Here is a 16,134-nt window from a genome sequence, read left to right on the forward strand (position 1 = left end):
CCTGTCCTGTGGTACTGCTAACCTGGGACCTTTGATATCAATGCATGAGTTATGTGAATGGGCAAGTTACAAACGCTGATCTTGTGTTAGGATCTTAAGTTAGTATCCAGCCCTTAAATATAACGATCTCTTCAGTTATCTTACCGGTATTTGTTTTTTTGCAGTCCTCAAACTGCATGTTCTTGACCCCTGTCCTAGATTACCACCACATTTTCCCCATGCTAGTTGTCTGAGTGGTGACACCTATCACTACCCATTTCCACATGTGAGCTGAAATGGAAGCTGAAAACCTTCTACACATGTGATATGAGTTGGCCCCTGAATTGATTCGACAGTGTGAAGGCTCCTGCAGATTCCTCTCGCATACAATGTTGCTCCACTGTAAACTCTGCAGAGGTGAAGTCATAGTCTTTATACAGTATGTACTACCATACAGTGGCGTAGCTTCAGCCGGTGCGGTTGCACCAGGACCCGCGATGTACATGGACCCGGATCTGCGGTCCCCCTATGTAATTTGAATACCGCCCCACCATGCCCATGTATTAATTGTTGACGCCGGTCCATCATGTCTAGAATTTGACGAGAAGATCTGTCTTTAACCTAGGGTATGATAAATGAACCCTCTAATGGTTTCACCAACAAAATGTTTTTTGCCACTACATAAGTCAGCATGATATTTTAGTGTATTGATGACAATAAAAACATTTTAAAAATTGCGAAATAAATCATATTATTCGATAGTTTCAATACCATCTTAAGATAATGAAATGCATTCCTGGATTCATTATGCAAATACTCTCCAAAGCATTGTTGTTTTTGTCATCGTTTTAAGCAACAGTTGAGCTAGCTATCAAGAGATAACGGACAAAAGAAAGAAAGAAAGAAAGAAAGTCGAGAATAGAAGATTGCTGATTTTTAAATCCGTAATGTATCAACACAAAAGTGGAGTCCAAAAGAGGAAGGCCAAAAATGAGAAAGCAAAGGAGGGACAGTATCACAATTTGTTTAATTAGATTCCTTTTTCAAGTGCAGTTCATGTGCAGCCATTGCTAGCACAAGCAATGTAGCAGGACCAGAAGAGGATGTAGGTTTATCATCGCCAGCAGCAGCTTTTAGCGGGTCAAGTGAACCAAGGCCAAGCTGTTCCATCGTGCCAGAGAAGCAACTTTGACAGAGGATACAGGCTGTCAGGTATCGGCGGATACGATCCTGAGCACAAGCCAGGCCGGACAAGCTATCCCCGGGCGGGGAGGAAGAGGAGCAGGGCGAGGCTAGAATCGTGGCGGCTGAGGAAACAGGTGGAAGTGGGACAGACAACCCACTTCCACCATTCCCAAGAGATGACAAAAGGCAGTCTTTTTCCGTGTCGTATTACACCACTACAACCAAGGCTGGAATCAAATTACCACGTACATGGCTATGTTATTCGGCCAAGCTAGATTGTGCATATTGTGAGCCTTGCTGTCTGTTCGGAGAATGGAGTGCCCCTTCTCTGACGCGTGGGTGAATGGGGTGAGAGATTGGCGCCATCTAACATTTAAAATGGCATGTCATGAGACATCCCAGATTCACATGGGTGCCTGTTTGGTATATGAGCAATGGAAGCTCAATGGCACTATTGACGCAGAAATGGAGAGAGGCGTGCGTAACGCAGCACATTTCTGCCGACAGGTGTTGGAGTGCATAGTTAATGTAACTCGCACATGCATCGTGTAATTTGGCGTTCAGAGGGCACCGTGAAAAGCTGGGGCAGGCCAACAGTGGGAATGTTCTCAGTATAATTGAACTGCTGTCATTTTACGACCCAGTTCTGAAAGAACTTTTAGAACGCCCCGCAAGATCTGTTAACTATCTCAGTCCTTAACCGAGCGAGTGAAGTGTGACATTCAGAGAGAGATGCAGGAAGCCCCACTTGTTTTCTTCTTTATATTATTATGGACACCATACCGGATGTATCCAAAGTAGACCAGTTAAGCCAAGTTTATCGCTATGTGAAAGTGATAAGGGATGCAAATAATGTCGCCACAGAGCTGACCATCACAGAGTCGTTTTTGGGATTTCTGGACACTGCTGACACATCAGCAGCTGAGCTTCAACATAAAATCCTGGGCAGCATAGAGGATAATGGGCTGGATGTTTCAAAATGTTGTAGGCAGGGGTATGATGGAGCTACTAACATGAGCGGGGTCTATTCGGGTGTGCAGGCCAGAATATCCGAAAAAGAGCCGCTTGCTGTTTATGTGCATTGCGCAGCGCACAATCTTAACCTGGCTCTCAACGACAAAAAAATGTGCCAGAGATTAAACAGTTTTATGATACTGTTATACGCCTTCGGGCATAGCATAAAGAGATGGTCAATGTTGAGTGGTATATTTGATTTTGAACTAGAAAAAGAAAATGTAATTCTAAAACGACTGTGTCCCACCCGCGGGTCATCTAGATATGAGTCCCTTGCCCCCCTGAGACACATATGTGGACGTAATGAAGGCCCTCACCAAGATTGTGCTTTTAACCTTTCTGGCGCAGGCGTTCCGCTAGCGACCCACCTCGACAACATCCGGTGAAATTGCAGAGCGCCAAATTCAAAATACAGAAATAGTCATAATAAACATTCATAAAAAATACAAGTATTATACATCTTAAAGATGAACTTCTTGTTAATCCAGCCGCTTTGTCAGATTTCAAAAAGGCTTTGCGGTGAAAGCATACCATGTGATTATCTGAGGACAGCGCCCCGCTTACAAAAGCATACAAACATTTTACAACCAAGTAAAGGAATTATAAAAGTCAGAAATAGCGATTAAATTTATCACTTACCTTTGAAGATCTTCATATGGTTGCAGTCACAAGAGTCCCAGCTACACAATAAATGTTTGTTTTGTTTGATAAAGTCCCTCTTTATATCCCAAAACCTCTGTTTTGTTGGCGCGTTTTGTTCAGTAATCCACTGGCTCAAAGGCAGTCAAAACATGCAGACGAATACATCCTAATAGTACCGGTAAAGTTCGTCGAAACATGTCAAACGATGTTTAGAATTAATCCTCAGGTTGTCAATTGTCTAAATAATTGATAATATTTCAACCGGACAATAGCGTATTCAATAAAAAGGAAAAACAATGAAGGGCGCACACTCGGTCACACGTGCAAACCAGCTCTGCATTCTTCCTCAGTCCACTGACCAAAAGGTCTCATTCTTCTTCATTTTTCAGAAAACAAGCCTGAAGCAATGTCTAAAGACTGTTGACATCTAGTGGAAGCCGTAGGAACTGCAATCTGGGTCCAAACCCATTAGATACTCTATAGGCATTCAATTGAAAATACCCACATCAAAAATAATCCACTTCCTGGATGGATTTTCCTCAGGTTTTTGCCTGCCATATCAGTTCTGTTATACTCACAGGCATTATTTTAACAGTTTTGGAAACTTTAGAGTGTTTTCTATCCAAATCGACCAATGTGAACGTCGTCTTCAAAATGCTACAGGCCAAAGACGCAGACCTGCACAGAGCGGTTAGCCTACTCAAGGACATGATAGAGGTCCTGTCCGGATTCCGACAGGATTTTGAGAAGGCCAAAGTCACTGCAAAGACCCTTGCCGATAAATGGGGAGATCAGAACGCATTTGAAGACACTCGGAGAAGGAAGGTGAGGCATCATTTTGATGAGCTATGCGAGGATGAGTGACTGTGTGATGGGGAGAGTAGTTTTGGAGTCAACGTCTTTAATGCAAACCTTGACATCGTTATCCACCAGCTGTCAAACAGATTTAAAAGTCTGCGGGCAACATCGAGTCTGTTTGACTCCATTCATCCCACTACCCTGGCCAACGCAGATGATGATGATGCGCTCTACAAGACCGCCAGGCGGTTGGCTGAACATTACAGCAAAGGTGTATCAGCAAGCTTACATGGCTAATTAATCTCTTTGATGGCCTGTTTTAAGAAGGAAATTGCAACGCACACTACAATGAGAGACCAGGCCAAGATGCTCATTGTGGATTACAATTCAGTCACTGCTACATTTGGGGAAGTAGTTACAGCGACGCTCCTTTTTATGACTGCCTGTAAAACGGTAGCCAGTGCCAAGTACTCCTTTTCCAAACTGAAAATAAAAATTAAAAAAATTAAATCATACCTGAGGAGCAGCATGTGACAGGAGAGACTGAGTTGGCCATTCTGTCCATTGACAACACCAGGGCCAGGACCATGGATTTAAATGCCATAGTCAACGACTTCGCAGAGTGGAGACAGAATGTCCTGTAAGGAACACAGTAGTCCAGCTTGTCTGTTGATAGCTCCTCTTATCATTTGTTTCACACTTGCACCCTGCTTACGTACTAAAAAGGAACAAAAGGTCATTGTTCTAATTCTGACTAAAACTACACACATCATCAGATTTATAGTTTTATGATTCTAATAGATGTCATACAATTATATGGTTTCAGGGTGGAATATTCTAATCATTACCTTTAAGCATATAATTCCCTTATCAGGTGAACAAAAGGACGTCTCGTTGATCATAAGGCATACACCCCCGCCCTTCTTACCAGAGAGATGCTTGTTTCTGTCGGCGCGATGCGTGAAGAAACCAGGTGGCTGTACCGACTCAGATAGCGTGTCTCGAGTGAGCCATGTTTCCGTGAAACAAAGAACATTACAGTCTCGGATGTCTCTCTGGAATGCTACCCTTGCTCGGATTTCATCTACCTTGTTGTCAGGAGACTGGACATTGGCGAGTAGTATGCTCGGGAGCGGTGCGCGATGTGCCCGTCTACGGAGCCTGACCAGAAGACCAGACTGAGTACTGGGTCATTAGCTGTTTTTCGGTGTTTCTGTCAAGAGATTGATCTATATGTTTAGGTTTTATAATATAGGCTATTGCCTATTATTTGCAGATAAAATAGGGTGTTTTTTGACCGCTTTGTGCTTTCCTTGGTGCTGATCGACTTATACGGGTTAATTTCTGACCGCCGTCCATGGTGCTGAATGTATTGGCTATATTGCGGCTTCTTTGGTAACCGCTTCAATTGTGCCCATAGATTAGGTTCTGCTCTGCTGTTACAATGCTTAACAATATTAACACACAGCATTACCAACAAAATGATTTACATTTTAAGGGAAATATGGATGGGGATAGGGTCCCTTAATTTTTTGGGGGCACCTGGGCCCGTCATGATTAAGCTACGCTACTGCTACCATAGTTTAATTCTCTTTCCGGATGAAACCATGGATTTAGTCAATCACTTGAGGTCTACAGTACCTGGTTCCCGCAACACTAAATATATTTGAAGAATGTAGTACCATTGCAAAACTAGTAATACAGTATGTGTCTTGTCCCCTGTGTGCCATGAAGCACACTCCTCAAACATTCCTCTCTTTAAATAGCGTCAATGTATTGTCCGATGGCAAGGAATCTATACATTTAACTGCACATTTTCCCAGCTAACTACCCAAGTCTGGACATTTTGGGGCCGTTTGTATTTACCTTCTCTGCTCAGACACGAGAGAGGACAAAGAGCCAAGGTTTTTATAGTAAAGCGAAATGTAGCTGGATGCGTGAGCAAATTTGTCTGGGCCTTGCAGTGGTGTTGACTAAAGGTCGACCAATTATGATTTTTCAATACCGATACCGATTATTGGAGGGCCAAAAAAAGCCGATACCGATTAATCAGCCGATTTAAAAAAAAAAAAAAAAAAGATATAATAATAAAATAAATAAATAAATAAAAATACAAAAAAAAGTGTAATAATGACAATTACAACAATACTGAATGAACACTTATTTTAACTTAATATAATACATCAATAAAAATCTATTTAGCCTCAAATAAATAATGAAACATGTTAAATTTGGTTTAAATAATGCAAAAACAAAGTGTTGGAGAAGAAAGTAAAAGTGCAATATGTGCCATGTAAGAAAGCTAACGTTTAAGTTCCTTGCTCAGAACATGAGAACATATGAAAGTTGGTGGTTCCTTTTAACATGAGACTTCAATATTCCAAGGTAAGAGGTTTTAGGTTGTAGTTAATATAGTATTTATAGGACTATTTCTCTCTGTACCATTTGTATTTCATATACCTTTGACTATTGGATGTTCTTATTGCCAGTGTAACAGTATAGCTTCCGTCCCTCTCCTCACCCCTACCTGGGCTCGAACCAGGAACACATCGACAACAGCCACCCTCGAAGCATCGTTACCCATCGCTCCACAAAAGCCGCGGCCCTTGCAGAGCAAGGGGAACAACTACTCCAAGTCTCAGAGCGGGTGACGTTTGAAACGCTATTAGTGCGCACCCCGCTAACTAGCTAGCCATTTCACATCGGTTACACCAGCCTAATCTCGGAGTTGATAGGCTTGAAGTCATAAACAGCGCAATGCTTGAAGCACAGGGAAGAGGTGCTGGCAAAACGCACGAAAGTGCTGTTTGAATGAATGCTTTCGAGCCTGCTGCTGCCTACCACCGCTCAGTCGACTGCTCTATCAAATATCTAATCATAGACTTAATTATAACATAATAACACACAGAAATACGAGCCTTTGGTCATTAATATGGTCGAATCCGGAAACTATCATTTCGAAAACAAAACGTTTATTATTTCAGTGAAATATGGAACCGTTCTGTATTTTATCTAACGGGTAGCATTCATAAGTCTAAATATTCCTGTTACATTGTACAACCTTCAATGTTATGTCATAAGTACGTAAAATTCTGGCAAATTAGTTCGCAACGAGCCAGGCTGCCCAAACTGTTGCATATACCCTGACTCTGCTTGCAATGAACGCAAGAGAAGTGACACAATTTCACCTGGTTAATATTGCCTGCTAACCTGGATTTCTTTTAGCTAAATATGCAGGTTTAAAAATATATACTTCTGTGTATTGATTTTAAGAAAGGCATTGATGTTTATGGTTAGGTACAGTCGTGCAACGATTGTGCTTTTTTCGCAAATGCGCTTTTGTTAAATCATCCCCCTGCGTTGCATCGATTATATGCAACGCAGGACACGCTAGATAAACTAGTAATATCATCAACCATGTGTAGTTAACTAGTGATTATGATTGATTGATTGATTGTTTTTTATAAGATAAGTTTAATGCTAGCTAGCAACTTACCTTGGCTTCTTACTGCATTCGCGTAACAGGCAGGCTCCTTGTGGAGTGCAGTGAGAGGCAGGTGGTTAGAGCGTTGGACTAGTTAACTGTAAGGTTGCAAGATTGAATCCCGGAGCTGACAAGGTAAAAATCTGTCATTCTGCCCCTGAACAAGGCAGGTAACCCACCGTTCCTAGGCCATCATTGAAAATAAGAATGTGTTCTTAACTGACTTGCCTAGTTAAATAAAGGTGTAAAAAAAAAAATCACACACAAAAAGAAAGGCAAAATCGGTGTCCAAAAATACCGATTTCCGATTGTTATGAAAACTTGAAATCGGCCCTAATTAATCTTCCATTCCGATTAATCGGTCGACCTCTAGTGTTGACACAGACTAGGTCCAGAACAGCAGTTAGCACTGTCCCCTCAGAGAGAAGCACAAGGACTATTACCTCACAGCACTGCTGCCATGTGGAATGTGCTCATTTAAGAGGTACTACATGCTGAGGTTTTTAGTAGTCAGTCATAACGCTTGGGAGTGAATCACCATAGCCTGAGGAGTTTTGCAACAATGTTCTGTTTCACTCTTCAGCCAGGCCCCCTAGACTACCAGGAATCACACATTAGACTTGTTTGGGAAATGCAGTGGCTTATGGCCAAACGATGTGTATTGTATTTCTACTAAAATTATCACCCAAATGGGGATCCTTCCATCAGCATGTAGGCCGTCCCATTGGACGGACAGACTAGGCCTGTAGCCGCTCCTGCTTGTGTTTAACCATGGTGTCCTGCTCCATAAAGGGCACTTGTCGACCCTCCCCCCAACCGCTCCCATCCTCGCCACACCACACCTGACCCCCAGCCACCGTACACTGATCCCTGGGTATCTCTCCTGCTTGGCCTCCCTCCCTGCCTGCCTGCCCGGCCCCACAGGTGCCAAACAAGGATGTCAGAAGCTGGGTGTTCCAATAAATCTTGTTTCCTTCTATCTGCATTTGGCGTACAGTTCACACACAGGATATGACAACCTGTTTGCTCTGGTCTGTGTGTGGACCGGAGGACCACATTGGGACCACATGTGGGTGGTGTGATGTGCTAGAATATTCCTGTTTTCAGCCTCTTGTTGGTGGATTCAACACATGGCCCCTCTGTGAGCTGGTTAATGGAATGGCTCAAAGTTGTCATAATTTACCTCTTGCCTGTTTACCCTCCTCCCCCTCACAATGTGATTTATACGGCCCAGCATCTGGTTCTGAAATCTGCATCGCCAAACAGACCTCCTGACTTATTCTCAATGTTTTAAATCGCATTCTTCACCCAAGAAAAGGCGGAGAGGGGAGGCTCTCACATAAAGCTCCGGAGATGAGATGGTGTTCTTATGGTTTCGCTTCATAAATGTCACATTAAGGGGAGACGGGGGGTATGGGGGGCTCAGTTGAATGTGACACCACCAGGCAGGCTGGATAGCCAGTTTGTTATGGTGGTGCTTCACCACTCTGATCATGGTGGGTGTTAGGTGGAGGTTTCATTTGTTTCACCTGGTGCTCTGATCCAGAGGTCTTATAGAATATAGACTATTGAGTGTATGGATATGGCCTTTTATGATCCATTGCCTTGGTTCTGTCCAAGGAACTGTTTATGGAGTCGGGTCTCCTGGCCACTATGTGAGCAGTGCTTACAGAGGCCTTCTCACAGGATGAGGTCTGCTTTCACCATGGTCATATCTACTGTGAATACAGTGCTAGCTTTGCTAACTGACATCACTGTTTTAGAGAATTGATGTTGGCTTCTGTAGGCATTTTCGACTGTAGGCTTAGATTTAATTCTGTAACTAACCACCATTCGGCAAGTATAGAACGTTATATTATCATGATCATTTTACCCGAGGACTTCAAAAATAAAACCCAAACAGCAATTATTCTCAATTAAAGCGTTTCTACACGATACCACCACAATCTCTGATCCTGTGAGTTTTTCCCATCTCTTTCTTCCTGCCTGGTGCAACAACCTTTGGTTTGCCTTCAGCTGCAACTCAGAGACTTCCCACATCACTCAGACAGCCTGGCTGCTGCAGCTCTCAGATGAATTAGACTGGCCTCCAGGGCAGGCAGGCAGCCGCCTCTGGCCTGTGTCCCAAATGGCACCCTATTGCCTATTGTAGTGCACTACTTGTAGTGCGCTATAAAGGAAATAGGTTGCCATTTTAGCCCTGGGCTCTATAGCAGCCTGCCCTGCCTGAACACAGAGGATCTATACCCAGAGCATTGTCATGTCAATTGCATGCTGTAAAACAATTGGGGGGTCCGCTGGTGTTGGCATCTGACCAGTTAACGCAGCACTCACTGCAGTTCAGACTGGACACGGTTGCCATGACAGCCATGTTTCTGGGGCAGGGCCTGTGGACAGAGGCTGGCAGGGGACAATACACAGATGCAGGACTTTTATATCACCTCTTTTTTTTTATCATAACAGATGTTCTGTTCTGTCACATACTGCTTTCAACAGAGTAATTAAGGAGGTAGAATGAAAAGCTAAATTAAAGACTAGTTATTTTTACTCTTTGTCATCTAATTAAAAAAACATCTGGAGAAGAAAAACAAAAAGTGGTTTTGCTCATGTAAAGAAAGAGGCTTGGTGCCTCAGTGTCTGCTACAGGATACTTTATAGTGTGTTGTGCCATGAACAGTGACATTAACTGTGGTACTGGCACCACCTGTGTTCTCAGTAGCCAGTTACGGTTCCCCTTAAACCTGTGTAGTAACACTGTTATTACTCTAACAGTTGACCTACAGAAGTGAAATAGGGAATAACCCTAAGCCCTCTCGGGTGATAGCAAGAATTGCTCTCGACTCCAAAGCAATTGCTAGAGTATGTGATAAGACATGTTAGTACAATGTTTCTATAACAACTACCATGTTACGACACAGTGATAGAGGTAATGCAATCTAAAACATCCCGTCTCCGCTGGCTTTTTAGTTAACATGTGATTTGATTTACCCCCTCCGTCTCTCTCTCTCTTTCATTCAGACATCCAAGGATGCACATCAAAACTGGCCTTGTGGACGCCCACCTGTACTGCCTGAAGAAGTCTGTGGTCGACTTCCTGGCTGATAACAAGTGAGGTCATTTTACTTTGGTTGCTTCCTAAATGGCACCCTATTCCCTGTAAAGTAGTGCACTGTGTAGGGAATAGGGTTCCATTGGGATGTGCATGTCATTTTCTCACAAATGTGCTCGTGTTTTATGTTTAATGTATATCAAATTAGTTTTTAAAAGGTACCGATAACCATCCACATAAATGTGAATACAGTGTATTGGTATACAGAGGTGAAATATTGAACAGCACCTTTCTTGCCAAGGTTCATGCGTGTTGAATTTGAGTTAATATGAGAACAGGCTGTGACTATGGAGGCTTTGAGGCTGGTAGGTATTCTTGTCAGGTGTTAATTTGTTTTACAATGTGCCACTTGAGCAGTTTATTAGGCTTTTAGCCCCCTTGTGCGTTAGTATCAGAGGTACACCTCAATCACAACTGTGTTGATCATCTCACTTCCTCATACTTCTGGTTTTCTTTTAAACTGCAATCACTTTGGACCAATCAGAAAGTCTTGTTTATTGTCCATTGTACTTTTTTGGGTTACCGTATATAATAGGACCACCACCATAGACTGACATATATCTACCAACATATTGAAGTCATTTAATGGATCTCTGTGGTCACCACCACCACCAGATCAAATGGTCCTCAATTTAAAAGATGTACTGGATCATTAAAATCAAGGCCAAGCAATTGAAGGCAATGTTAGATGCTTAGACCACTTAGTTGAAGTGCGTCCCACTTTGATAAATGTACATCCTATTGATGTAGCCTATATTTCTAGTGGTGTTGCATTCATCTACTCACATTCTCCTGCCCATACATCCTAGGCAGGGGATACTTCAGAACTGGGAGGGGGACAGAACAGGGCTTGAATGAGAAATGGGTCTAGTAATTGCTAGCCCCCGCCCTCCTGTTCTTACCCCCCCTCCCGCCACCACCAGCAAGACCAAAAGCAGCAGCACAACCTCTTCCTCCACCCACCCCCCAGTCCAGTACCCCAGTTAGTCCCCCCGTCCCTTTTGTGCTTGTTAAACTGGCATTGTGAGGAAACCCAACAGCTCCTTTAAGTGGTGTTGAAAATAAGTGCAGGTGGCATTAATTGGGGAGTGCATTGACTCACTCACTCGCCCGGCCCACTTTCCCTCCAAATAGGAATTTTCTACTGGGGGTTTACATAAATACTCTGCATTGCAGACGCTTGTTCCTGCTGCTTCCCATTGCTTTAACATTTGAATTCACCAGTCATCCTGATATAAATATCATTTAATGTTATCTGCCACCCAGACTCGGGAGACCTCAAAAGCACTAACCACTTCTTTCTTTCTCTCCCGCATCAAAGTAGGTGGACTTTTTTTTTGTCCCCCTTTTTTTTCATGTTCGCCCCTTTTTCTCCCTCCCCTCCTCTCTCTCTCTCCATCTCTTTCTCTATCTCTCCCTCTTGAAGCTGCTCTGCTGTGGAGCGCTCAAGGAGAAAAATGGACAGAGTAACTGTTGTTTCTTTCTCTGCATTCAGATGGAAATTCTAATCTCCCTTAAAAGAAACTAAAAAGAGAGTGAGAGATGGAGAGGGACATTGAGTGCAGTGCAGGAGAGCGGAGAAGGAGGAGAAAGTTAAATTGCCTACTGGGCTTACATGGTAGTTTGAAACCATGATTCAGCCTAATCTTTTTTAACCTGTTAGGAAACCCATGAACGTGTACACTGTGAAATGATCGTGGTTGTTTCTTTCTTTTCTGATTAGCGGTAACCCTCATGAGCAGAGATGGCCTAGAACTTGTGAAAGCGTTCAGTACATTAGCCATGTACACTCAAAGGCATTTCCCCCCTTCTCTCCCTACTTCCTACTTCTATCGTTTTGATTGGCCATGAGGAATTACCTGAATCAAAATAGAAATATTATGAGTAGAACGGGGGTCCACATGCAGGTCAATTACCACGGTCAAATGTTGTCCTCGTTCTTATTCTATGCTATTACTTTTCAAAAGAGTTGGGGGCAAATGTTAGACTTCATGAGAGTAAAATGTATTTTTTACTTTCAGTGAATGTACCTATTTCAACAACTGAGTAAGTATTGTATTTTTCTCTCAAAGATCTGTCTCTTCGATTCGGGGAGAGTTAGTCCCGTATCTCGTCCGCAAACAGTTCTCTAAATCCATGACCTCTCCGAATGTCAATGATGAAGCTGATCAGAACCTTAAGAAAAAGGATGGCAATGCAAACTTAGGTAATGAAACTATACTTGAACATTTTAAGAGAGTTTTCATAGCTAGGTTGTAACTCACTTCATGCACACACACACACATACACACTCAACTGTGTCTATCTGCTGTCTGTGTGTGTAGAGATTCAGATCTTGTCCAGGGATGAGGTGCTGCTGCAGCTAACCCGGGAGAGGTCCTGTTGGAATGACCATCGTGGGGACATGAGTGAGGCCTACCATGGAGGACGCCTGCGCTGTTACGTGCACATCATGGACGAGGGCATGTGTTACCGCGTCAACACGCTAGCGGCCTACATCGAAGCCAATCGCCTGGTAAGTGAGAGAGTGAAACTATATGTACTAAACATGTATTAATCTGTTTCTGACTGCTTCATGGCTAGCATGCTCTTCTCGTACACTGCTTTCTTTACCTGCCACATCAAACTAATAGCCGGCTCTGTTAGTAACCCTAACTTACAACTTTTAGATGTGATTAATATGACCTTTTGTCTGGTGAGGAACATGCTCCCTGTACATTACTGGCATTATTGTTTTATCCTCTTCTATGAACATGTATGCCTTATTGTCTTGTGTTCCAGGCCCCTAAGCTGTTTGATGAGCCTGCAGTCCATCCATCAGCAGCGATATCTGTGCGCTGTCTGGTGAGTGGGTAGCCTAGTAGCTGGATGGGTGGTTCTCTTAGATATCTGGTACGATGTGTATTTTCGGACTGCATCCATGAGTCTGTGTCTGAGTCATTAGCAGGTTGTAGTAGAATGAGCGTTGTGAGTGAGGATGCCATTAGAGTGAGTGTGCTTTGGTGAGTCACATGCTATTCTTGTTAGTTGTCTATGAGGGTAGATGCTCTAGATGTGTGTCATAGGGGATTAAGGAGCATAAGAGGCAGGGGAGGCCACTAGCGGAGGCCCTCAGCTCCTCTTGCCCTGTTCAACAGTTGGGGACTTTTGGCCACTACACCTCTTACAGATGTAGGACCTTAATTTGAGACAGTTTGCTACAGCAGGAAAATAATCCTGCAGCAAAAGGAAATGTGAATTTATTATGTGGATTATAATTACCATTTCAAAGTGTAAATTACAAACTTTAGAAGCCTTTTTAAACCTCAAATACACTAAAAGTTCCTGCATTTCTGGAAAGTTCTGCAACAGGATGATCAAATGAAGATCTTACAACTGTAGGTTGCCTCTCCACTATCTTTATGATCAAACTGCTCTCCAAACTGTCAAACTTTTGAGTTCTGAAAGTATAATCTAAAGTATAATCCTACTGTTGTTCAAAAAAAGGAACGTCATCTCACTGTCAACTGCGTTTATATTCAGCAAACTTAACATTTGTAATATTTGTGTGAACATAACAAGATTCAACAACTGAGACATAAACTGAACAAGTTCCACAGACATGTGACTAACAGAAATTGAATAATGTGTCCCTGAACAAAGGGGGGTCAAAATCAAGTCCGTATCTGGTGTGGCGACCAGCTGCATTAAGTACTGCAGTGCATCTCCTCCTCATGGACTGCACCAGATTTGCCAGTTCTTGCTGTGAGATGTTAGCCCACTCTTCCACCAAGGCACCTGCAAGTTCCTGGACATTTCTAGGGGGAATGGCCCTAGCCCTCACCATCCGATCCAATAGGTCCCAGACGGGCTCAATGGGATTGAGATCCGGGCTTTTCGCTGGCCATGGCAGAACACTGACATTCCTGTCATGCAGGAAATCACGCAAAGAATGAGCAGTATGGCTGGAGGCATTGTCATGCTGGAGGGTCATGTCAGGATGAGCCTGCAGGAAGGGTGCCACATGAGGGAGGAGGATGTCTTCCCTGTAACGCACAGCATTGAGATTGCCTGCAACAACAAGCTCAGTCTGATGATGCTGTGACACACTGCCCCAGACCATGACGGACCCTCCACCTCCAAATCAATCCCGCTCCAGAGTACAGACCTCGGTGTAACGCTCATTGCTTCGACGATAAACGCAAATCTGACCATCACCCCTGGTGAGACAAAACCGCAACTCGTCAGTGAAGAGCACTTTTTGCCAGTCCTGTCTGGTCCAGCGACGGTGGGTTTGTGCCCATAGGCGACGTTGTTGCCGGTGATGTCTGGTGAGGACCTGCCTTACAACAGGCCTACAAGCCCTCAGTCCAGCCTCTCTCAGCCTATTGCGGACAGTCTGAGCACTGATGGAGAGATTGTGCGTTCCTTGTGTAACTCGGGCAGTTACTGTTGCCATCCTGTACCTGTCCTGCAGGTGTGATGTTCGGATGTACCGATCCTGTGCAGGTGTTGTTACACGTGGTCTGCCACTGCGAGGACGATCAGCTGTCCGTCCTGTCTCCCTGTAGCGCTGTCTTAGGCTTCTCACTGTACGGACATTGCAATTTATTGCCCTGGCCACATCTGCAGTCCTCATTGCAGCATGCCTTAGGCATGTTCACACAGATGAGCAGGGACCCTGGGCATCTTTCTTTTGGTGTTTTTCAGAGTCAGTAGAAAGGCCTATTCAGTGTCCTAAGTTTTCATAATTATGACCTTAATTGCCTACCGTCTGTAAGATGTTAGTGTCTTAACGACCGTTCCACAGGTGCATGTTCACAAAGAAGATCTGTGAAGTTATTTGGATATTTACGAATTATCTTTGAAAGACAGGGTCCTGAAAAAGTGTGTGTGTGTGTATGTATGTATGTATGTATGTATGTATGTATGTATGTATGTATGTATGTGTGTGTATATGTATGTATATATATATATATATATATATACACTGCTCAAAAAAATAAAGGGAACACTTAAACAACACAATGTAACTCCAAGTCAATCACACTTCTGTGAAATCAAACTGTCCACTTAGGAAGCAACACTGATTGACAATACATTTCACATGCTGTTGTGCAAATGGAATAGACAACAGGTGGAAATTATAGGCAATTAGCAAGACACCCCCAATAAAGGAGTGGTTCTGCAGGTGGTGACCACAGACCACTTCTCAGTTCCTATGCTTCCTGGCTGATGTTTTGGTCACTTTTAAATGCTGGCGGTGCTTTCACTCTAGTGGTAGCATGAGCCGGAGTCTACAACCCACACAAGTGGCTCAGGTAGTGCAGCTCATCCAGGATGGCACATCAATGCGAGCTGTGGCAAGAAGGTTTGCTGTGTCTGTCAGCGTAGTGTCCAGAGCACTACCTCATCAGGAGCATGCCCAGGCGTTGTAGGGAGGTCATACAGGCACGTGGAGGCCACACACACTACTGAGCCTCATTTTGACTTGTTTTAAGGACATTACATCAAAGTTGGATCAGCCTGTAGTGTGGTTTTCTACTTTATTTTTGAGTGTGACTCCAAATCCAGACCTCCATGGGTTGATAAATTTGATTTCCATTGATGATTTTGTTGTCAGCACATTCAACTATGTAAAGAAAAAAGTATTTAATAAGAATATTTCATTCATTCAGATCTAGGATGTGTTATTTTAGTGTTCCCTTTATTTTTTTAAGTATTTGATACAATGCCGATTTTGCAGGTTTTCCTACTTACAAAGCATGTAGAGGTCTGTCATTTTTATCATAGGTACACTTCAACTGTGAGAGACGGAATCTAAAACAAAAATCCAGAAAATCACATTGTATGATTTTTAAGTAATTAATTTGCATTTTATTGCATGACATAAGTATTTGATACATCAGAAAAGCAGAACTTAATATTTGGTACAGAAACCTTT

The 16,134-nt window shown here is 43.2% G+C and overlaps 1 protein-coding gene across 3 annotated transcripts in view; it reads left to right on the forward strand.

The window, feature by feature from the left end:
* LOC120055873 (translation initiation factor eIF-2B subunit gamma-like) overlaps positions 1–16,134 on the forward strand; it is a 50,796-nt gene that overhangs the window by 17,086 nt on the left and 17,576 nt on the right. For all 3 annotated transcript variants that reach the window (XM_039003902.1, XM_039003901.1, XM_039003903.1), the window contains exons 6-9: positions 10,121–10,210; positions 12,284–12,417; positions 12,536–12,726; positions 12,993–13,055. In XM_039003902.1, the coding sequence (XP_038859830.1) occupies positions 10,121–10,210; positions 12,284–12,417; positions 12,536–12,726; positions 12,993–13,055 (478 nt within the window). The remainder of the gene's footprint in view (positions 1–10,120; positions 10,211–12,283; positions 12,418–12,535; positions 12,727–12,992; positions 13,056–16,134) is intronic.

This window comes from Salvelinus namaycush, chromosome 11, assembly GCF_016432855.1.
Source record: "Salvelinus namaycush isolate Seneca chromosome 11, SaNama_1.0, whole genome shotgun sequence".
Taxonomy (NCBI): Eukaryota; Metazoa; Chordata; class Actinopteri; order Salmoniformes; family Salmonidae; genus Salvelinus; species Salvelinus namaycush.